This window comes from Apium graveolens, chromosome 10, assembly GCF_009905375.1.
Source record: "Apium graveolens cultivar Ventura chromosome 10, ASM990537v1, whole genome shotgun sequence".
Lineage (NCBI taxonomy): Eukaryota > Viridiplantae > Streptophyta > Magnoliopsida > Apiales > Apiaceae > Apium > Apium graveolens.
The window spans coordinates 79,618,568-79,641,731 of record NC_133656.1 but is presented as its reverse complement, the minus strand read 5'-3'; the positions used below and the strand labels follow the sequence as shown (position 1 = coordinate 79,641,731).

The following is a 23,164-nucleotide window of genomic DNA, read 5'->3' as shown; positions in this document are numbered from 1 at the left end:
TATTTTTATTAGTCATTTTGTAATTAATTGGATATTTTTATTTGTTATGAACATGTTGTACACCTCATCAATTGTTGTGCTTGACTTCCATTAAAATTTTATTTGTTTAGTCATGTGACATGTATTTTAATTATTTATTTAAATTTATGTTGAAATTGGTATAACCATGGAAATGAATGATATGTGTATGATCCGTTAATTAGTTAGATTGTTTCAGAATTTATCAAAATTGAGGTTCTTTTTACCGCCTCAATTATTATATGGGAAGTCGAGATCTAATATTTAAATTGTTCAATTTGGTATTAAAAAAATTTGTTTTTTGCTCAGAATAGATCACATGTGAATGGAAGCTATAGTATACGTTTATAGAAAAATTTAGAGCAAGTGCTCAGAATAAATTTAAAAAAAAAATAGTGTTTGTTAGTGTAGTACTACACTAACAAACTAGTCAAATGGGCTCGCATTTGTTTTTATTCAAACTGTTTTTTTAAAATTTTGTTATTATTTATATTCCATTCATTCATCAGTTCATTCTATAGCATTTTTCTCTCGGTGCAATTAGATAAGTGATTTTTTTATTTCTTATTTAATATATTTTTTTTGCTTCTATTAAAATGAAAGGCTTGTGTTATTAGTAATTATATTGACCTTCTGAATATTTTTTTTTTAGTTGTGATAAATGATTAATAAATTTATTGTGATTGAATTGAAAATTACCTATGCTGTTGAAATAGACAATATTCTATTAAAAGGAAATTTTATTAATACTCATAATAAATAAAAAATTGGATATATATTTATTAGTCAAGTCGAATGCAATACATGTATTTGGTCAAGGACATAGATGGACCATTGTATATGGTTGGAAATTATTTAAAGATCAAGAATTGTATCAAAGTTATTCAAAATTATTACATTTATGATAGTGCAAAATCGGTTAGTGTAAACAAATAAGATATTGTTTTTGGGAAACAAGATCATAAAAATTCAACTTGTGAATGAAAATCATTGAGTTTGTTTGAAAGAAAACAAATGAGGGAGTTGTTTGTTAAAAATGGCGCAAACGAGGAAAGTTATGTAAATAGGTCGTATTACGAAAAATATAAAATTCAAAAGCTTGTAAGTGAATTTTGGAAAAAAAAAATATAAGACTAATAAGTTTGTTTCAAATTTAATAATTGTCTAAATTTTTATGTCAAGAAAGAATTAGATGATTATGTATATACTTTAAGAACAAGTGGAAGTTCATTCGGAAAGTTTTATTGAATTAGACAACTGTGTCTGCATTTCGAAGATTGGGAATTTATTTTTTAACTTTGTGACGATGATTGTATCTCAACTTTGAAAAGTGAGAGTTTGTTTAGAAAATCATTTGTTTTTGTGAAATCCTATATGTTCGGAAAATCCAGATTAAGGGATTGAACATGTTCAACTGGTTGTGTTTGAACTATGAAAATTATTGGAATTAATTTTTAATCAATTTAGAAAGAAGACTTGTAGTATGGCGCCAATCCCATAGAAAATGATGGGAAAATGATAGAACGTGAAAAAAGGAAATAATAAATGTATTATATGTGCAAGTGGTCGAAAGTTTGATTTTTTTGTGTAATCGATTGACTTGAATTTACATATATTTATTAAGTCTTGTAAGTAAATTGTGAAATGAATTTTTGATTGTGCTTAACGAGAGGTTGTAAAGACGACCATGATCAAGTGCATGAAGAGTATGTTATATAAATGGGTTATTAGGCAGACATGCCTGAATTTTTGGTTATTACGGTGTAAGATTCGAATGTGATTTTGATAATACGTATTCAATTTTTGAAAACCAATTTAATTTTAGTGGAGTTGAAGGTGAGAATGTAAGAAATTTAAATGTGATGTGTACATTCTCAATACTTATAAATTTTGAGAAACGATTTGTATTGTTATTTTTATTGAACTTTGGAATTTTAAGTTCAAGACATGGTGAATATGTTGAGTATACAATAACAAAAGCAAAACCCAAAGCGAATAAACAAGAATAAGAAAATTAACGACAATCACACAAGATAAAGATTTACGTGGTTCGAAAATTCCTATTCCACAAGCCGCACTAATTTTGTATTGATCTCTCACAATTTGTTGTGTTATGATTTTACAATTACATGAGTATTTATAAGAGAAGAAACTAGTCCTAAATCAAAATTATAGTCCAAATCTGAAAAGTAGACTAATCCATAAACTAATATGAATCTGAATAGTCTATTTTTATGGGCTTAATTAATAGACTCCACAAAACCCAACAATCTCCCACTTGGAGTCTGGCCGATCTTCACTTCACTCTTGTAAGTCTAGTAAAATCAATTCTTCAATCAATAACTCTAACTAGTGCAGCGCCTTCTCATCAATCAATTTTGAAGGCCAGTTGAAGCTACACAAAGCTTCAACTTTTCATTTGTAACCACCTTAGTCAACATATCTGCAGGATTCTTTGAACCAAGGATTTTCTTCAGGGACAAAGTATCATTGCTTATCAACTCTCTTGTAAAGTGATATCTCAGCTGAATATGCTTCGTCCTAGCATGAAACACAGGATTCTTCGCAAGATGAATAGCACTCTGACTGTCGCTATACAAAGCATTGTTCGCCTATTTCTTGCCCAACTCCTCAAGGAAATTTTTCAACCAAATCATCTCCTTGCTAGCTTCAGAGATAGCCATATATTCTGCTTCTGTGGTTGAAAGAGCAACACTCTTTTGAAGTCGAGACATCCAACTAACTGCGGTGCCACCCAAAGTGAAAATATAACCCGTTGTACTTTTTCTTGTGTCCAAACATCCACCCAAATCTGTATCAGAGAACCCTTCCAAGATAACATCTTTCTTACTGAAATATAGTGCAAATTTGGATGTGCCTTTCAAGTAGCGTAACAACCACTTGACTGCTTCCCAATGCTCTCTTCCTGGATTAGACATAATCTGCTAACAACTCCCACTGCATGAGCAATGTCTGGCCTGGTACACACCATAGCATACATTAAACTGCCAACTGCAGATGCATGAGGAACTTTAGCCATATCTTTCTTTCCTTCATCCGTTTTAGGTGATTTCTTCTTTGTGAAATTAAAGTGACTCACCAACGGCGTACTTCTGGTCTTCGCATCCTGGACACTGAATTTCTTTAACAATTTCTCAACATACTTCTCTTGAGATAATTTTAAAGTACCTTCAGCTCTATCCCTTATGATGCTCATACCAAGTATTTATTTTGTTGCACCCATATCCTTTATCTCAAACTTCTCAGACATCTGTCTTTTTAACCTGTTTATTTCCCTCATGTTTAATCCTGCTATCAACATGTTATCAACAAACAATAACAATATGATATAAGATGAATCAAACTTTTTAAAGTAACAACAATGATCCATAGCATTCCTCGTGTATCCATTCTTCATCATAAAGCTGTGAAACTTCAAGTGCCATTATCTCGGTGCTTGCTTTAAACCATACAAGCTTTTTATAAGCTTGCAAACAAGGTTTTCTTTCCCAGCTACCTGAAATCCCTCTGGCTGAACCATGTAGATGTGTTCCTCAAGATCACCCTATAAGAATGCAGTCTTAACATCTAGTTGCTCTAGATGTAAATCCTCTGCAGCCACAATACTTAGCACAATTCTAACTGTAGTCATCTTAACAACTGGAGAAAATATATCGGTATAGTCAATACCCTTTTTTTGTTGATAACCCTTGACTACTAACCTTGCCTTTTATTTCTTGCTGCCATCATGTTCTTCTTTGATCCTGAACACCCACTTATTCTGTAAAGCCTTTTTTCCTGCTGGTAGCTCTGTTAAAGTCCAAGTCTCATTCTTCTCAAAAGAACTCATCTCCTCATCCATGGCTGATTTCCACTGAACTGAATCATCCACTTGTACTACCTCTGAATAACAATGAGGCTCCCCGTCCTCGGTCAATAACATATAATATGCTGAAGGAGAATATCTTTATGGTGGCCTCACACTTCTGCTAGATTTTCTTACCTCAATTTGTGGAGTTACTGGAACCCTGTTATCAACATTCTCCAAACTCCCACTATTTCCTGCAAGATCTATTTCTGTAATATCTTCAAGCACTGCTTTCTCTTTCTCAGGTTATTCCTTTGTAAACTCATAATCGACTACAAGCTTATCCTTATACACTGCATTCTCATTAAAAGTATCATCTCTACTTCTAACGACCTTCTTAGTCAGTTCATCCCAGAAACGGTAACCCATATCATCTGAGCCATAACCAATGAAGATACACTTCTTTGCTTTTGGATCAAGCTTGTCTCTGTCGTAATCTTTAACACGCACATAAGAAACACAACCAAAAACTCGTAAGTGTGAAAGATTTACCTCTTTTTCCTGCCACTCTTCTTCGGGAATCTTGAACCCCAAAGGACTTGAAGGTCCTCTATTAATGAGATACGTTGTTGTGCTAACTGCATTTGCCCAAAATATCTTTGGCAACCCTGCATGTAATCTCATACTCTTGGCCCTCTCATTCAAGGTTCTATTCATGCGCTCTGCAACACCATTCGGCTGTGGTGTCTCTGGAATAGTTTTAATCATTCTAATCCCAAATTCCACGCAATAACTTTTAAACTCATCACTACTGTATTCACATCCATTATCTGACATCAAACTCTTCACTTTTAAACTGGTTTGATTTTCAACTTCAGTCTTCCACTTCTTGAAAGTAGAAAACACGTCTGATTTATTCTTCAAAAAATAAACCCATACCTTTCTGGTGGAATCATCAATGAAAGTGATATAATAGCGAGATCCACCCAGCGACGCAACTGTTGTTGGACCATATACATCTGTATGAACTAACTCTAACTTCTTAGCCTTGGGGGTCCTCCTTGATTTTGCAAAAGTAACACGTTTCTGCTTTCCAAGAACACATGGCTCACAGAATCCAACTTCCACATTCTTCAACTCTGGAATCTTCCCCTTTGAAGTTAACAGCTTCATACAATTTTCACTCATATGACCAAGCCTTTGGTGCCACAAAGTTGAAAACTCAATCTCATCAGCAACTGCATTTGCTTCATAGCTAGATTGTTCAACAATGTATAAAGTCCCTTTTTTTCTCTCCACGAGCAATAACTATATTCCCCTTTATAACCTTCCATTGTCCCTCTCCGAAAGTAAATCGATACCCTTCCTTATCTAACTGACCCACAGATAACAAAATTTTCTTCAGTCCAGGAATGTACCTTACATCTTTCAACGTCCAGCTAGTTCCCAAAGAGGTTTTTAGATTAATATCTCCCATACCCGCAATATCCAAAGTCTCATCATCAGCAAAACAAACTTTACCAAAATTTCCAACTCTGAAATTTAACATTAAATCCTTGCAAGGGGTAGCATGGAATGATGCACCAGAATCCATAACCCATGATTCAACCGAACATTCAACACAACAAATCAAAGCATCGTCATCCTCCACTTCTTCAACTACGTTAGCTGAATTATCCTCTTTACTCTTTCCTTTTAGAGTCGCGGGAGTCGTGCACTGATTCCTGAAGTGACCCTTCTATGACAATTCCAACAAACAATATCCTTGCAATTTTGGATTGTCCTCTCTTCTGTGACTTCGATCTGCTACGCCCTTTATTCTGCCCTTTTTCAAACTTTCTGCCTCTACTCTCAGCACTCAACAAGGAATCTGACGACTCTCCTGATTTTCTCCTACGAATATCTTCTCCAAGAATCGAATCTCGAACTCCATCAAAAGTCTTCTTACCACTTCCAGATGAATTACTTATAGCAGTGACAAATCCCGACCAACTGTCTAGTAATGAGGATGCCAACAACAAGGCTGGTACTTCATCATCGAATTTAATATCCACCGATTCCAATCTTGTCAGGATAGAATTAAATTCGTTCACATGATCAGCAACACAATCGCCTTCATTCAATCTAGTAGCAACTAACAAGTGAATCAAATACACCTTATTTGAAGCAGACGGCTTCTCATACATGTTTGACAAAGCCTTGATTAAACCATAAGTTGTCATTTCCTTCACGATATTGTAAGCAACGTTATTCGCCAAAGTCAACCTGACAACCCCCAGAGCCTTCATGTCCAAAAGCTTCCAGTCTTCATCCTTCATTGTAGTTGGTTTCTTCTCTTTCAGCGGTTCATGTAGTTCTTTATGATATAAATAATCCTCAATTTGCATCTTCCATTACCCATAATCTTTGCCATCAAATTTGTTGATCTTTACCTTCCCGTCTTCTGCCATCGCTCCCACTCGCCTGAAAACCTAGACTCTTGATACCAGTTATTGAGTACACAACAACGAAAGTAAAACCCAAAGCGAATAAACAAGAAAAAGAAAATAAACGATAATCACACAAGACAAAGATTTACGTGGTTCGGAAATTCCTACTCCACAAGCCGCACTAATTTTGTATTGATCTCTCACAATTTGTTGTGTTATGATTTTACAATTACATGAGTATTTATAAGAGAAGAAACTAAGCATAAATCAAAATTGCAGTCCAAATCTGAAAAGTAGACTAATCCATAAACTAATCTGAATCTAAATAGTCTATTTTCATGGGCCTTTTGGGATGTGCCCAAAAACAAATCCGTGCGGGCTCGGCCCAGAGCGGACAATATCATACTAATGTGGAGTTAGGCCTGCTTAGCAAGCCCAACAAGTGGTATCAGAGATATGGTTATAACGGTCCATAATAATTTCAGATGGACTCCAAAAGTGACCTAGGAAGAGGCAGATGGGCTTGCCCCTGAATGGGCTCAAGGAAAAAGGCAGACGGGCCTTCCAGTATGGGCCTAGGGGGAGCAGATAGCCAGATGGACTTTCAGTATGGGTCGAGGGGGAGCCTGGTCACACTGAAGGAGATAGAATCGACAGGTGTCGGGCCCGATGTGTGTAGGGGAGATTGTTAGGAGTTGTCCCACATCGTTTGTGAGAGGAGCAGTTTGCTAGAATATAAGGAGCCAGATAACTCCAATTAATATGAGGCCTTTTGGGATGTGTCCAAAAACAAATATGTGTGGGCTCGGCCCAGAGCGTACAATATCATACTAATGTGGAGTTAGACCTGCTTAGCAAACCCAACAGAATATTATTTTAATGAATAAAATAATATATGAGTTGTTTGAAGTATTTGGTAACACACCAAATAGATGATGTGCTAGTTTGATTAAACTCGGAAAAATATGAGTTATTATAGATAGAATGTTATTCTAAAGAATGGTGAGAATACATCTTAGAATTATAAACTCCGAAAAATGTGGGAATCATGGATTATATTTGAAAATTAGTCAAGTGGGAAATGTTGAATATTTGACTTGATTTGTCAAATAAATAAAAAGAATAAAATATATTTATTAAATGGGAGCTACAAATGTAGATTTAATTGAGCGATTAATTTCATTTCATTTGTAACTTATACATCTTTATTCAGAAATTAATTGGGTAGTTATTTTTGGGGTGGAGGTGTGATCATGAAGTCCTTAAATTGTGGTTGTTTCTATCATTAAAAAGCACAAAAGAGCTTGTTCTTGATCCTCACCGGAACCCCCAAAAAATCACTCAGATCCTTATCATAATATAGTTTTAGAGCTCACCCATATTTTTAACACAAATATTATTTAGTTTATTATAGTATTTTGGCATGTTACTGATCAACTATATCTTTTTGGCATGTTAATGAACAACTATATATAAGGATAGGCTATTTCCTCTTCTTATTTGTAGACCTCAGGGTAGTGTCAAATTTCTTGGTGGATTTTTAAGCATGGATGCTGGTCTATTGAGAATTTGGTAAGAAGAGGGTGTCTAAATGTGTAGAGCTTATGGGTACATTAGAGAAGCTTAACGATTCCCAATGTGAGCTGGTGCACCATCGAGTTTGCTTAGGTCTGACTAAACTATATTTTGCTCTGCGCACTTGTACACCACAATACCTTACTGAAGCTTCATCTCAGCTCGACGCCGCTTTAAGGAAGACATTAAATAATATTGTGACATCTGAAGGATCTGAATTTGGTGCCCTTCAATGGAGACTAGCAACCCTTCATATTTGAAAGGATGGGTTAGGTGTATATGCGGCAGGTGATGCTACTTTATTTGCCTTTGTGGCTTCTCGGATTCAATTTGTTGATTTGTAGAACCATATTTTGCGTGAGTATGATGTAATTCCTTTTGAAGAATGTTTTGTTCCTACAAAAGAATATCTGCACTTGTTTTTCTCAAATGTGAATTTTGCACAACTCACAACTAATGGTTTTGTCCCCCCCCCCCAAAAAAAGCAATGCACTACTTAGCATATCATTTCTTTAGTGGTGTTTGTAAAAATCTACCCACTGAGTTTAACTTTTCCCATCGATAAGCAGCAGTTTTCCGTTGTTTGGAATCTGAGCATGCTCAAGATTTTCTTATGGCTATTCCTATGGAAGGAATAGGTCAATGCATGACGCCATTGGAGTACCGAATTATTTTACATTATAGGCTCATAATTTCTTTATTTTGCAGAGGGTACATTTTGCCCATTATGCTTTACTAGAAGATAACACGTGCAAAGCACGGGGTCAAGAAAATTTTACTAATTTATTGATAATAATATAATCAGCATAATTAATTAATGTTATGGTATAATCAAAATATAGTAAAATTAAAAAATTTATCATTAAAAAAGTAATACAAAGTTATAAGGGAAATAGAAGTATTGTTAATATAACACGATATGAACAAATTTATTATTTTAACAAAAAGTAATATATAATTATACGGGAAGTAGAAGTATTGTAATTATACTACGATTTTAACAATTTTATTGCTTCCGTAAAATAGGAATTTAGGGGTGGAACCAAAAAATGGTAAACCAAAATACAGTAAAATCAAGTACCGCTAAAGGGGTCAGATTAAAACGAAAATCTAGTGAAATCAGGTACCATATCGTTAAAAAGTAATATAGAGCTCTATGGGATAATGAAGTATCATTATCATAATATGATTCGAACAATTTTATTTATTTAATAAAAAATAATAAAAGATTCTACAAAAAAACAGAAATATCATAATTATTATATGATTCCAACAATTTTATATTTCACTAAAAAGTAACATACAACTCTACATGAAATAGAAATTTAGTGGTGAAACCACAATACGGTATAACCGTACTAAGATGTACTAAGATAAAACCAAGTACCCTATCAAAAAATATTTTAAAGTTCTACATTAAATAGAGTTATAATCATAATACGGTTTGAACAATTTTATTATTATCTAGGGGTGAAACCAAAACACGGTGTCTATAATATCCATATTATTTTATTAAAATAAAATTCCACCAACAACTTAAAAATTCTATAATAAAATATTCTAATTTAAACACATAACCGATTTACTTGATCGTGGTTTATATTTTTCGGAACATATTTAGTTGGGGCAATGTATGAACTTATTTATTTTAAAACATAATTAAAAATAGGATTCTAACCAATACAAATTATAAAATACATGGCTTATATAATAATAAAAAACGGGTTAGAATAATACGTATAGATATATAAGTCACATAGAAATAAAAAAAAAAGGATAAAAATAATACAATTAGATTTATAACATGAATCAAAAAATCAAAAGGTGGTAAAACCAAAAAGGGGTGAAACCAAAATATCACATAAGTTTCATTTATTAATAAAGGTTAGGTTATTAACCCCTAAAGATATACTTCGAGCCTTAAGAATATACATGGAGAGCAGTTGTGCACTTTCAGCTAAATCCTACCTAAAAAGAGGCGCCTATCAACTTTCTTACTCCTCTGGTAAAGTCCTCCGGTGAAGTAAGATCAACTAAATCAGCTGATATTTTGATTTATAATTGGGATGGGGGAAACATATTTGTGTTTATCTTACAAGAGTTTCTCCTTTAAGGGGGTTTTAGTAACGGGACGTTCATTGTTAATCATGCGGTAGTTAAAATAATAGAAGCAAAGGTGCACAAATGACTGCTAGTTCAGTTGAACATGTATTTATATGGATAGGATTTACAATTCGCAACTTGTTACCCGTTTGTCTCGTGCACATGTAACTTAAATATTTTTATTTATATAGCTTATTTGAATTATTAATATAAAAAAAAAACAACGGATATAAGCTAGTATATGTAACAACACCCCACACTTACTATTTCTTTTGACAAGATTTTGGTGAACCTTTATACTATCGTCAGACAAATTCAGCTAAGACTTGTTGCAGGTTTGCAGCTAACAAAATACAATGACTGCAAGTCCAACTTCTATCCCAGTTGATGCATCGTCTGCATTGACAAGCCTTCTCTTGCGCTATCTAAATAGTCTTACCATGGCCTTCTAACTACATACACTCTCCCACTTTAATGGCTGATTAAATGACATAATAGTCCTTGATCATAAGTTTGCATTGTCAACTTTCTTCAATAACTATCGGTTTTGAAAGTTCAGCACTTTAATGGAGAAGGCAAAAACGAAAGCAAATAGAAGTGCAAAACCAGAAACAACAGCTGCAGCAACTCCGATAAAGTCACGGCGATATCCAAAGTACATCTGCAAGAATTCCTCGACACTGATATGTTCATCCTCCATCACATCCTTCACATCTCCATACTGTGAAGTTAACAGTCCATACAATGTCCATGCAACAGGGGATAACCAGTAATACCATCTCCACCATATTGGCATCCTCTTTTTTTATCAACAAAAAGAAAGTGGTATGAAATTTTTAGTACTAGTACAATTGCAAACGGCATAGGTTTAGCATTTATATATGTGAATTAAACAAGAATTAGTATTAAAGAACTTACAGTTCTGGGTATTACAAATCCTGAAAATAAATTCCATAATCCGTAAAAGGAACTAGCTATGATACCAGCAATGCTTGGGTTGGGAGTTGCAGCCACAGTCATCATTCCATATAAAGTGTAGTACAATAACGTGACGAACATAAAGAACAAGTACCAAAAGAATTTTGCAGCAGTCCATTCGTATCCAATCATTAAGTATACTATAACACCATATACGACTGTTTGCACGAAAATGTATGGTATTTCTACCACCACCTAAACAAAGTAGAATGATGATGCTCAGATTAACAAAAAATTATATCAATTTATGGTTTAAGCGCTTAATATATTAAAAGGAAAACAAAACTCCTTTGTAACTACCGGGAGGGCAAATGATTCTTCAATATTAAAAATATAAATCCAGTCTTTTACCTGAGCTAATGCATATGCCAGGGATGAGTACATTCCAGCAGCTCTCTCTCGGTAAAGCACTGTTCTTTCAACAGCCACCACCGGTTGCACAGATGAGGCATTTTGGAACCCAATAAAGATTATTGCAGAATACATAGATCCCATTGAATTGAAGAGATCCTGTCGAATTGTCCTGCATAATATGGTACGATACATGGATAGACTAGTAAATTAGTCATTATTGGACATCGGATAATTAAGGTTAGTAATCAATGTCATACTACCTCTTGCTGCCAAGATCCCAGAACATAGTGCCAAACAACAAAGCGATAACTGTAGTAAAGAAAAATCTGGCTGCAGTGTAGGGAGGATTTCGCCAGTATGATGCTCTCTGTTTCCACAGGCATGTCACAAACTGGCTAAGCAATGATTGAGCGTACTTAGTATGGAAGGATAGATCCCTTGACCCTGGCCGAGGGGTACTTAATTCTTGTATCAAAGCTTTGTTTCTTCTGCATAATTTAATTTAAAGCAAGTTAAAATTATCTGTGAAGCTGTGAGATTAATAAAAACAAAAAAAAATATGTAACAAAATTTAAATAGCTTAGCTGGAATAGATTCAATTAACCTGTACAGATCTGAATTCCTATAAACTTCAGTAAAATCAACCCCAAGAATCATCTCTTGCTTAGAACTTGTAACTTCCAAGGCCCAAGTGGCTGGATTATATCCCTCTCTGATTTTACTTATCCCCTCTAATTCCTTGTATATTTGAAGAATGACAGGTCAATAATGTTTCAGAACTCTCTTAAACCTTTACGACATATAGTTGCATAGCTTTAGGTATCCTTACCTCAAAATACTTGATTAGCTCGCAGGAATGTCGTCCCACTGGTCCAACATATAGCTCCAATCCGCCTTGTTTCATCAGTAATAACTAAAGAACCCCATATTAGATATTCAATATTTATATAATAAAGTAAATAAGAATGAATATTTAGTACACATGTGAACAAATTTTGACCTCATCAAAAGCTTCAAAAATGTCTATGCTCGGTTGATGGATGGTGCAAACAACTGTTCTTCCTGTGTCTACTGTGTTTCTTACAGTTCTCATAACAATAGCAGCGGCCCTTGCATCCAGTCCTGAAGTTGGCTCATCCATAAATATTATTGATGGGTTTGCCACCAGCTCAACTGCAATAGTTATTCTCTTCCTCTGCTCGGTTGATAGCCCACTTACACCCGGCAACCCAACAAGTGCTTCCCTTAATGATTTTAGTTCGACGAGTTCCATGACCTCGTCAACAAACATCTGTGAATCATGTTCTCCAGAGTCATCAGATTGAGTTCGTTTATGTTTTATTATATTTGTAACTAAGAGAAAAATGCTTAAAAAGTAATACAGCCTAACATCCAACCTTTTTACTTTCAGAATCGACATCTGAAGGTAGTCGCAGCCATGCTGAGTAGATCAATGACTCGTAGACAGTAACATTAGGTGAATGAATATCATTTTGTTCACAATATCCAGATATCCGAGCAAAGGTTTCTTGGTTTTTTGGATACCCGGAGATTGTAATATGGCCGTCAATATATCCACCAGTTTTTCTACCCGCCAATACATCCATCAAAGTTGTTTTTCCAGCACCACTGACTCCCATTAAAGCAGTGAGCACACCTGGCCTGAAAGCCCCACTCACACCTTGCAGGAGCATCAACCTATCTTCAGTTATACCTTGTTCTTTCAGTTGCTGTATTTTGTCAAAGAGGAAAATATAAGATCTTAAAGTTAACCACAGGTATTACACCACTATATACTTCTAATCTACCTGAGGCATGTCAACCGAGTACGTAATGTCATCAAATGTTATTGAGTGTGGTTCAAAAGGTAGAACCATTCCTTTTCTCGTGTTGTGGTTGCCCGCCACATTATGTTCTGTTGTGGATGAATGAGGTGAATGTTTTTTCGTACGATCATTTCTATCTGTAGGGCGACAACGTGTGTTAGGATACAAAGAATTTTAATTAGATGGAAATAAGAAAATGAAACATAGAGTATTTAGTCAACCTTTGGACGACCCCTGCTCACTACTCTCCTTAGTTCTGCCTTTATAACCTTCCTCCGGTATAACAGCTTGAGGCTTCCCAATAGCTACACAATATAAGTTAGCATCACACAACCTCTCCAAGTAAGTAAACAGGATAATAAATTTAAAAGGTTCATAATACTTACGATTAAGAAAACTGAGAGCCAATGTGAAGGAGAAAGTGAAAAGAAATGTAAAACCAAGGCAGGCCCCAACTCCTATCCAATACCAAGATGCCTGAGGGAAGAACCCTCGTGATTTCAAAATTATGACTCCTAGTGGCTCTGTTGTGTTAGGAAGAACCTACGTAAAAAATATTCCACGGATACGTTTTTACTTTAATAATGTATTAAGACGCAAACAGCAACACAAGCACATGAGTAAAGTTTTTGAACTTCACACTTACACGACTCCACTGGTGCCCGAGGAATTCATTCACTGCAATCGCATTCATCCCATACATCATTGGTGAAATCCAGTAACCCCATATCCACCAAACCTTTACATTAACTGTTGAAGAGGTGGGATTCAGGTTAGTCCAGGTGTCCAACTTAAAGGCTAGACTGGTTTAAGAAACTCGGGTTGCAGTTTTTACCTCTTGATAATACAAATCCCCCAAGCGCGAAAAGAATAAGTAGTGCAAAGGCACCACACTTGCTTGCTACAACTAAACTCCTACCTATAGAAGCAATGCACCGAAATAGTGCAGTACCCATCTGGTTCATCAGTACTAATAGCAGGTAATGTTTAAACAACCTGTAGGAGGATGGTTCACATCATTGTTGATCCTAGAAACATACATGAGTTGCTTACAAAAAGAATGAAAAATTCTTTTACCTTCCAACATTTGGATCGAAGCCAATGGTGTAATAGGTAAATGATACCCACAAAAAAGATTCAATAAGTGAAATAGGGATCTTGATGATCCAGGAAGGCAGCGCATATGCCCATGAGGGATAAAACTGAAGGTCCCTTTGTTTGTAAAAGATAGGAAGCCTTGCAACTATAAGAGACATCTCTGCGAATCCATTAAACATAATCGATGTAACTGTGAAAAACAAAGCACCCATGTATATGCCTCCATCCTTTACTGAATCTCTGTGCATATTAGTTCTCAGGAACAGTGTCATTGCAACCAACGCCATTATGAGAAACTAGAAAATAAAATGTTATTTTGAGTAAAATACCATTGTTAATATTTGGCACTTGATGTAACAATACTTACTTGGGTCGATTTGAAGATGTAGATAAATGCATTTCGTTTCATAAGCAAAATTTCTCTCGAGGTACATGCCTTCAAGAGTTCCATCTTTTTAACACCGAATTTATTGGTTGTCAAAGCAGCTGGGTGGCTTTTGCTCTTGTCAAATGGAGTTCTAAGATCATTTCTCATTCTTCGGCCCACGTGGAATCCTAGGTAAGCATTGGAAAATTCTTGGGCTGTAACAAATCTGTAAGGCTCATCTTTACACAGCCAATATTGTTCCTGATCCTGTTTTGATGTTACCTACAAAGACATAGGAGATTGTGTTGTATTAGAATCAAACTTGGAAGTTTTCAGAAACTTATGTCAAGTAGTTGCATGACACTATTTAAGTTGCACTTACTTCTTGCAAGAAGTCTGCAACTCCTTTCCTGTCTGGACACTTGAAACCCATCAATTCAAAAAATTCAAGCACGTGTTCACGAGGACCTTGGTAAACTATGTGGCCGTCAGATAGGAGGATAACATCATCAAATAGGTCATAAGTCTCGGGGGCTGGCTGCAAAAGGGAGATGAGTGCAGTTCCTTGAAGAATGTGGATAGTGTGACGTAGTGAATTTACAATCTGAAATGTTGTCGAACTATCCAAACCAGTCGATATCTCATCCATAAAAAGCGCGTTTGCTGGTCCGACCAACATCTCACCTGCAATTATGCACTTGTAGCCAATGAGTTACAAACAAATTAATAAAAATACAACTGTAACTTCATTTGAAGTTTTCTCTAAATATATTTGGGATTTCTAGTACCTGTAGTAACACGCTTCTTCTGCCCTCCGGAAACACCTCTCATCATATCACTTCCAACCACAGTATCTGCACATATTTCTAGTCCCAAAAGCTACCAAAGAAAAGGAAAAAGACATGTGGTGTAAAATACGAATTTATGTAGTTCTTTATTTCATTTCCCTTTAAATCATAGGGATGTCATGGATACCTTTAGAACATAATCTGCGACCACGCTGGCCTCTTGTCCTTCAATTGCAGCAGCCTGAATCAGCGGAGATGACATAGAAATTTCTTGTTAAAGAACAGTTGTTTCATATTGATATTGTAAAATTAACAAAGCCAGGAGTCACTTTAAAATTGAGCTTTGGTTGAAAGACAGATAGTACCTTCATAAAGAGATCAATGTCAGGATCTGGCTTAATATTTGCCTCTTTCTCTCTTCTTGACAGTTCGGCCAACATCTCTACACATAGATGAGAAAGTTCATGCCATGTTCACTGAATACCGTGACAGGTGAGTAATTAAAAAATGTAGTACACCAAAATAATTATTGCTGACCATAACGAAATCCGACTCCCTGACACCTAGCAGAAAAAGCCAAGGTTTCTTTCACAGTCAATTCTCCGATATGGCAATCATTCTGACTGATATATGCAGCAGTTCTGTGGGGTACAAATTCGTGCAGTCCATGACCATTATAAGTCACATTCCCGGAAATCTAGCATTGCAGAATTACAAACATATTATTTTCAGGTTTTGATAAGCTAACTAGGAATGATCACAAAAAGATTAAGATGCAGCTTCCATACTTTCAGATCAGGATCAAGCTTGCCAGCCAAAGCCAGCAGCAGCGTTGTCTTTCCGGAACTTGGCGGGCCTAATAGCAATGTCATTCTGCAAATAGAAGGCAAAACACACAATTAGAATTACATAGTAAGTAATCAATTCAAAAAAAAAAATATTGAAAACGAATAAGAAAAATAAGATACAAAAAGAAATAAATTTTTTAGCATGTCTCTTACCTTCCAGGCTTGATAATTCCACTAACATCACTAAGTATAGAAAAATCCTTCTTTGTATCTGGGAGTATGTGGAAGCAGTTCAAGAAGCCCTTTTTATCATAAAGAATTGTTAGAACTAAATCCACCGTATAAAAAGCAAGAAGGAAACAGAAAATTTAGAAACATCATGCAGTCAGTTCTATCATCTATGCTTACCTCCAATACATTCCATACAGAATTCAAAAAGGTAGGCAAAGCCCTGCTTCCTACATAAACTTTTGCATCAACATTCAAATGCTCAAACCTTACTTCGATTTTGGGTAAATCAATCCCAACTCTGCAATATTGAATACAATATAACTCTGCAATATTGAATACATCATCATAAACTTGAAAGTGAAAGAGCAAAGAACCAGAATCACAAAACCTGTCAAGTCTTTTTCTGAGTTTGAGCAAAAACTTCTCGTTTCCGCCTTCAGAATCTCTCATTAGTCTTTCTAATAACTCCTTTTTCTCTTGAACACCAAGATTCTGTATATCAACTTCATGAATACCATTTTCACCAGAACCATTTGACATAACCAGAAGACCTTTCTTTAAACGATTATAAGTAGTAAGTTTTTGAAGAGTAGCCCACTTGAGAGCCTCTTCATCATCACAATCATCTCTTGTCGATGACCGTGAGAAGATATCTACACCATTATTTCTCCAAATTGAAGAACTAGGTGCTCTTAAACTGCTACTTGCTCTATATATATCAGTTCCATCCATTTTTGATCGAAACTAATTCTCTGTTCTAATCTTGTAAGAAGACACTACTGACTACTGGATGGAGAGATAAGAGGCTAGGATGGACTATTTATATACAAAGTCATGTAATGTTCAAAATCAAAGGGCGCCTAAAATCAAAATATCTAAAATTAACGATTTCAAAAATATCGATTATAATGTCCTGCAAATTTTGAGGAAATTTGAAGATAGTCAAGTCCTTAAAATCTCTCAAGAAGTAATGCAGCACCGAATTTCTTAAAAAGAATGCACAGCATATCATTTCGAATCTGGCTTGCCTACAAGCTGAAGCACAAGAGAATGCAGTCAAAGATAGAGGAGCTATTCGGGGAAAAACATCTATTAAGATATATTTGGTACTGCAAGGACTGAGGAATCTCTGATTTATGTAACAATAATTTGTTCATACAATTTCTTAGAAAGACCATTAAGATAATTCTTATTCTGGAGGAAATCCAAACTTTCCTTCTTACATGATTTCAATAATCGTTGCTGTGGAATATCCTAAAACGTCATGTGTGTATATATATACATTGGTAACAGGCGTTACTTGTAGTTTTGGTAACAAGTGTCAACAATATGACAAGTAATCTGTATTAAGTAAACTTTGAATGAAAACAAGACACACAAATATCAAGACATAGCTACATGTTTGAATGAGATTTGTAGCAAGCTGGATAAACTCTACAATGCTAATAAACCGTGCCTACCTAAGACATAAACATTACACCAAGTCCTCACAAATCTCGTAAATCAAAGCATTAACACTGACGAAACAATGAAGGAATACACGCTCGGTGTGATGACTGATGACTGCAAAAATGCCAAGTAAGTCATTTTCATTCCAAGTCGGTCAACAAATATCAAACCAAGAGGTGAAGATTATCAAACGAAAAATAATTATATTGTCCAACAAAATTAGCTAGATTGTTAAAATATAATATTCTGATTATATTACATCATCCTCCTAATTCCGTACCCACTAGTTTTCTTTACATGCTAGCCAAAATTTATTTTACTTAAATATAATAAAATAAATAGTTTATAAATATAATTATCTTATCATAAATTTTACATTGAGAACACATTTAGAAACATATATTTTAAAATTAAAATTAAATAAAAAGTAAAAAATCAAAATAAGTTGGAAAACAATATGCCGTTCCTAACATTGAATTTATCAATTTATAAATTATAAATTTAACTTTTAAGTTAGATAGTCAAACACTTGTAAATAAATTATTACTTATAAACAAATAAGTCACTTATTTTGGTTAAGCCAAAGAGGCACCGTATCATTTATGACTTTCACATAAAGTTCTGCAACTTTACGACACTTTTAGATTAAATGAAGGTCATGCCAACTTTAGGACACTTTTAGAAGGTCATGGACGACACTTTTAGATTAACTAAAGGTCATTGGTTTTGCTCTGAGATCTATGGTATATCGTCTCGAGGAAAAAACTTGTTAAAAAATATGATTTTACAGTTTAATACCTAATTACTAATATTATATTGATAGTCAGAGTTCTAAAAATTCCCGATTTTTAAAAAAATCCCCGATTAATCCCCGATTAATCCTTAAAAAAAATTTGGCCGATCTATTTTTTAAAATCCCATTAATATTTATAAATTATTTTTAAATTATATATTTCATAATAAATAAGGTAAATATATTAAATATTATTAAAATATTTAAATATATCCGATTTTTGTTCCGATTAATCCCTCCGATTAATCCCCGATTTACCGATTAATCTCTAATCGGTACCTAAACCGATTAGTACCGATTACCGATTTTTACAACCATGCTGACAGCCAATAATTAGATTTTGAGAACGGGGTTAATGTAAATCATAAATTTTAAGCTCCAACTAAATTTTAAAGCTTATAAGAACGAATACTTAACAACTAAAAATAAAAAACACAATACTTTAAAAATTGTAGATGGCTTGTTTGATATGAAATGCTCTCCAAAATCACAAGGTAATTTTACAGCTGCAGACAATATTTTCATTCAAGAAATTTTGTCACTTTTGCTCTAAGAAAAGCACTCTATAATTCTTAAGTTCTAACATTACTATACTTGATTTATATATCGACCAAGATATACCGACAACTAAATAATGTATTAACTTAGAACCAAGAAAGCTACTTCTTCACTCCGTAGTAGATGAAGATCTCTTTGACATATTTCATCTCTAATTCGCTTGCACACACAAAAGGAATGCGTTTCTTGTTCTTTGAGTTTCTCAAACTAACTCATTATTTGTATTGGCTTACATTTTTCTTGTGAGATTTCTTTCAACCATTTGACTTGTATCATATTAGGGGCATGTTTGGCAATTCCGATAAGTCAACTTATTGGCTTATAAATCCGTAACAGCTTTTTGACGAGTATTTGTCGACCCAACTTATAAGTTGTATTTACAATTTATAAGCTGATAAGTTGAATGTTAATAACGACGTACTTTTTCTCAACTTATTTTTTATTTTTCAATTTTTTATCAATTTTAGTTTAAAAATATACTTTTAAAATGTTAATCAAACATTAATTTATATAAATTAAGATAATTATATTTAAAAATTATTTATTTTAGTTCATTTAAATAAAAAAAATCTGACTTATAAATTAAATTATCCAAACACTTATATAACTTATAAGTATTTATTAACTTATCACTTATCCGTCACTTATTCAATTTAAGTCATAAGTTACTTATTTTAAAATTTTCCGAACGGTCACTAGATCAATGCATACTGGTATGGTCCGGACAAAGATTACTTCTAACTTTTAGCCATTGATAGCATCTTTTTGTAGTATCGTTAGTTAATGGAATGGTTCATTACCTGTTGAAATTGAGATTAGGGGTGATCGCGCCGCGGGCTCTGTGATTATTGCTCAAACCCTAAATCAAACCGCACATGTGGTTTGATTAAATTTCTAACCCGCACCGCGTAATCGCAAGAACTGCATAAATCAAATCACGAAAATGTGGTGTGGTTTGACCAGTTTACTTATTTAAAAAAATTAAAAATTAACAACAAATAATATAAAAAATTAGCTAATAAAAAAGTTAAAAAAATATGTGTTTTTATAAAAAAAAAAATTCAGTAATTTGTAATATGTAAACTAGTATTTACAACACAAAATTATTGTAAACAAGAAATAAATCTATAATATATAAATATATTTATAAGTACCTTTTATAGATATATATATATATAATTATGGTGCGGTGGGGTTTGAATCACAAACTGCACCGCGCCGCGCCGCACCGCACCGCACCGCGCGATTTGTTAAAAATTCAAACAGCAACCACACCACAAACAATTAAAAACCGTATTTTATGGTACGATGTGGGATGGTGCGAGCGGTTTGAACAGTTTGATAATTACTCTTGATTAAGACTCACTTCATTTACATAGAATTATATAACATTTTATATTTACACTTAATCATCATATTTTATATATCCATCGAATCAATATGATTTCTAATAAATAATACTATTAATATCTAACATAGAATCTCATAGAAAATGTTACGAATAAACTATCTGTGGAAGGGTTACCATGTCAAAGACTACTCTTCAGAATGACTAGTTGTTAACACTAAAGAAAATAACATGTACAAATTATGTTATGCATTCTGTATAATATCAAAAATATACCTAATTCTTAACCGTTGAGATGATAACTTTTCAAAACAAATAATTAAGAATTCAATAAAATAAGGGTGTTGGTCTCTTACGTGTATTTAGCAACAATTCACTTTATTTGAAGCGATCAAATAATGCTTTTAACATCACATATTGAAAATATGGTTCTTCTCGACCCACTAAAACGCAACTTAAAGAGATATTTTTGAAAAATTAAGGTCGTATAACATTTTTTCGCTCCACATATTTTGTATTTAAAAAATACAAAAACCACATGTTCAATTAGCGTTTATACACGGTCAATGTTTGTACTATATAACAAATGTTTAATGAACAAAAAAATTCATACAACATAAGTTTAACTATACCAAAAAATTACTCCCTCCGTCCTCTTAATTTTACTACGGTTACTATTTACACGTATTTCGAGACCTCTATAAAATATAATTTTGTAATGTATTTTTTTAAAAAAATTGAATAAAAGTTTAAATATAAAACTTTTATACAGAAAAAAAAAATTAAAAAGTATAATGAAGTTATACTTTAAATGAGTATTGAAAAACGTGCCAAAAAGTGATGTAGAGAATTCAATAGGACATACGGAATATCCGTGGAAATCACTCGCGTGCTATTATACCTAATTTCCTACACATATAACACATTTTTATTAATTAATTATTATCACTATCTTTTGATCCGGAACTAAACACGATCTAACATTTTAGATTGCCATAAATTGTCGTTATTTAACTTTTACATTTATTTTATGCTATCCGGGTCATTTTCTCATAAAATACCTTATATTAAGAAATCTTATATCAAGTATAAAACAAAATATTTGAAAAGTCTAACATTATAGCCTTGTGAATTTTTGTAATAAATATACAAAAATTTACATGTAACATGCAAAATCGTGATAGATATATAAACATGTAAAGTTTTGCTAATACTTCCTCTGTCCATATGGATGGCAAAATAATCCGATCCGACGGATACCTGACCCGAAACCCGAAATTTTGGATTTACCGAACCCGATTTTTTGAATTTGGATTCGGATATTGATTTAATTTTTAAACCCGAAAATTTTTGGATTTGGATTTGGATATTAGGTATACCGATCTGAAACCCGATCCGAAATCCGAAACTCTATTCAAACCCGATCCGAACCCGAAATCGGAAAAAACCTGAATTATTATATATATATATATATATATATATTAATTATATATATATAATATTAAAATTTTATATATTACACATTAAAATATATATATATATATATTTATTTATTTATTTATTAATAATATACATTATACATATTATTATATAATTTTTAGAATATATATTTTTATATTTATATTAAAAATTAACTAACTATTAAATATAATTAAATATAATTATTCAATCATTTAAACGGGTGATAAGTTTTATAAGGTTAACAAAACATATTTTAGTAATAAATCTAAAAAACTGGGTTTCGATTGAGTTGATTTTTAAAATATTAGCTATACATATAATAACACAATTAATGATGTAGTGTAGTGGTTGAAGATGAGACATTAAAATTCTTTCTCTACAAGTCGCGTGTTCGATCCCAAGTACTTCCACTATTAATAATTATACAAATTTTCAGATTTCGGGTTTCGGGTTCGGGTATGAATATCAAGTTAAAAAAAATCGGGTTTCGGGTATACCCGAATCCGATCCGAAATCTGATGGATCGGGTTCGGGTATTTTTCGGGGTCGGGTCGGGTTTCGTATGGATAAAATTTTTGGGTTTGGATATGGATTCTGCAATACCCGACCCAATTGCCATCCCTATCTGTCCCTCCCATTTGTTTACATTTGGGTTGCACACGGCGGTTAAGAAAAATGATAAAATAACGAAAAAAAGTTAAAAAAAAGTGAGTGGTGAGACCGATTAATATTTAATGTAGGGGTATACACGGTTCAGATCAGATCGGTTTTGGGGTAAAAGTCGAACCAAACCGTGAAGAGCGGTTTTAGAAAATTGTCATCCGCAACCGCATTTGCGGTTGCGGTTAACCGCGTCAATTGCAGTTGCGAATTTACGGTTATTGCGGATTGGTTTGCGGTTCAACCACTTATTTTAAAATAATTAATAATTTGCAAAATAAATAAATTTGGAATATTAATAAATTCAAGTTTAAGTTACGTGATAAATTTACATTCAAAAATAAAATACAAACTAATGCTCGGTGTAGAGCAAGAATATTAAAAACATACAAAAATATGGAGGCGAGAGAAAGAAAAAAGAAAAGATTAAAAAAAATTTACATGTTGATTATATTTTCCATTTGTTTGATTATATATCTTAATACTATAACGATTGTGAATCTTATGAACGAAGTCTTAACATTAATCTAAG

At 33.5% G+C, this 23,164-nt stretch overlaps 1 protein-coding gene across 1 annotated transcript; it reads right to left on the bottom strand.

The window, feature by feature from the left end:
* Nucleotides 1-10,098: 10,098 nt before the first annotated feature.
* Nucleotides 10,099-17,980, bottom strand: LOC141692695 (pleiotropic drug resistance protein 1-like). The gene is made up of 24 exons (XM_074497610.1): nucleotides 16,752-17,980; nucleotides 16,541-16,661; nucleotides 16,346-16,434; nucleotides 16,133-16,217; nucleotides 15,882-16,041; nucleotides 15,710-15,786; nucleotides 15,532-15,585; nucleotides 15,345-15,435; nucleotides 14,939-15,240; nucleotides 14,557-14,838; nucleotides 14,169-14,485; nucleotides 13,927-14,087; nucleotides 13,738-13,841; nucleotides 13,478-13,634; nucleotides 13,313-13,396; nucleotides 13,074-13,228; nucleotides 12,663-12,995; nucleotides 12,266-12,556; nucleotides 12,095-12,178; nucleotides 11,870-12,003; nucleotides 11,526-11,753; nucleotides 11,263-11,434; nucleotides 10,852-11,106; nucleotides 10,099-10,732 (listed from the first exon to the last, which is right to left on the bottom strand). Exons 1-24 carry the CDS (start codon nucleotides 17,093-17,095, stop codon nucleotides 10,472-10,474), a joined length of 4,341 nt encoding a protein of 1,446 aa, XP_074353711.1. The 5' UTR covers nucleotides 17,096-17,980; the 3' UTR covers nucleotides 10,099-10,471.
* Nucleotides 17,981-23,164: the final 5,184 nt, after the last annotated feature.

Excerpts from the sequence above, each read along its gene's own strand:
- LOC141692695 (XM_074497610.1), bottom strand. The coding sequence starts at position 17,095 with ATGGATGGAACTGATATATATAGAGCAAGTAGCAGTTTAAGAGCACCT. Across the intron at positions 14,839-14,938 it reads TTGCAGACTTCTTGCAAGAA|GTAACATCAAAACAGGATCA; the intron begins GTAAGTGCAACT and ends ATGTCTTTGTAG. Across the intron at positions 14,486-14,556 it reads ACATCTTCAAATCGACCCAA|TTTCTCATAATGGCGTTGGT; the intron begins GTAAGTATTGTT and ends TTTATTTTCTAG.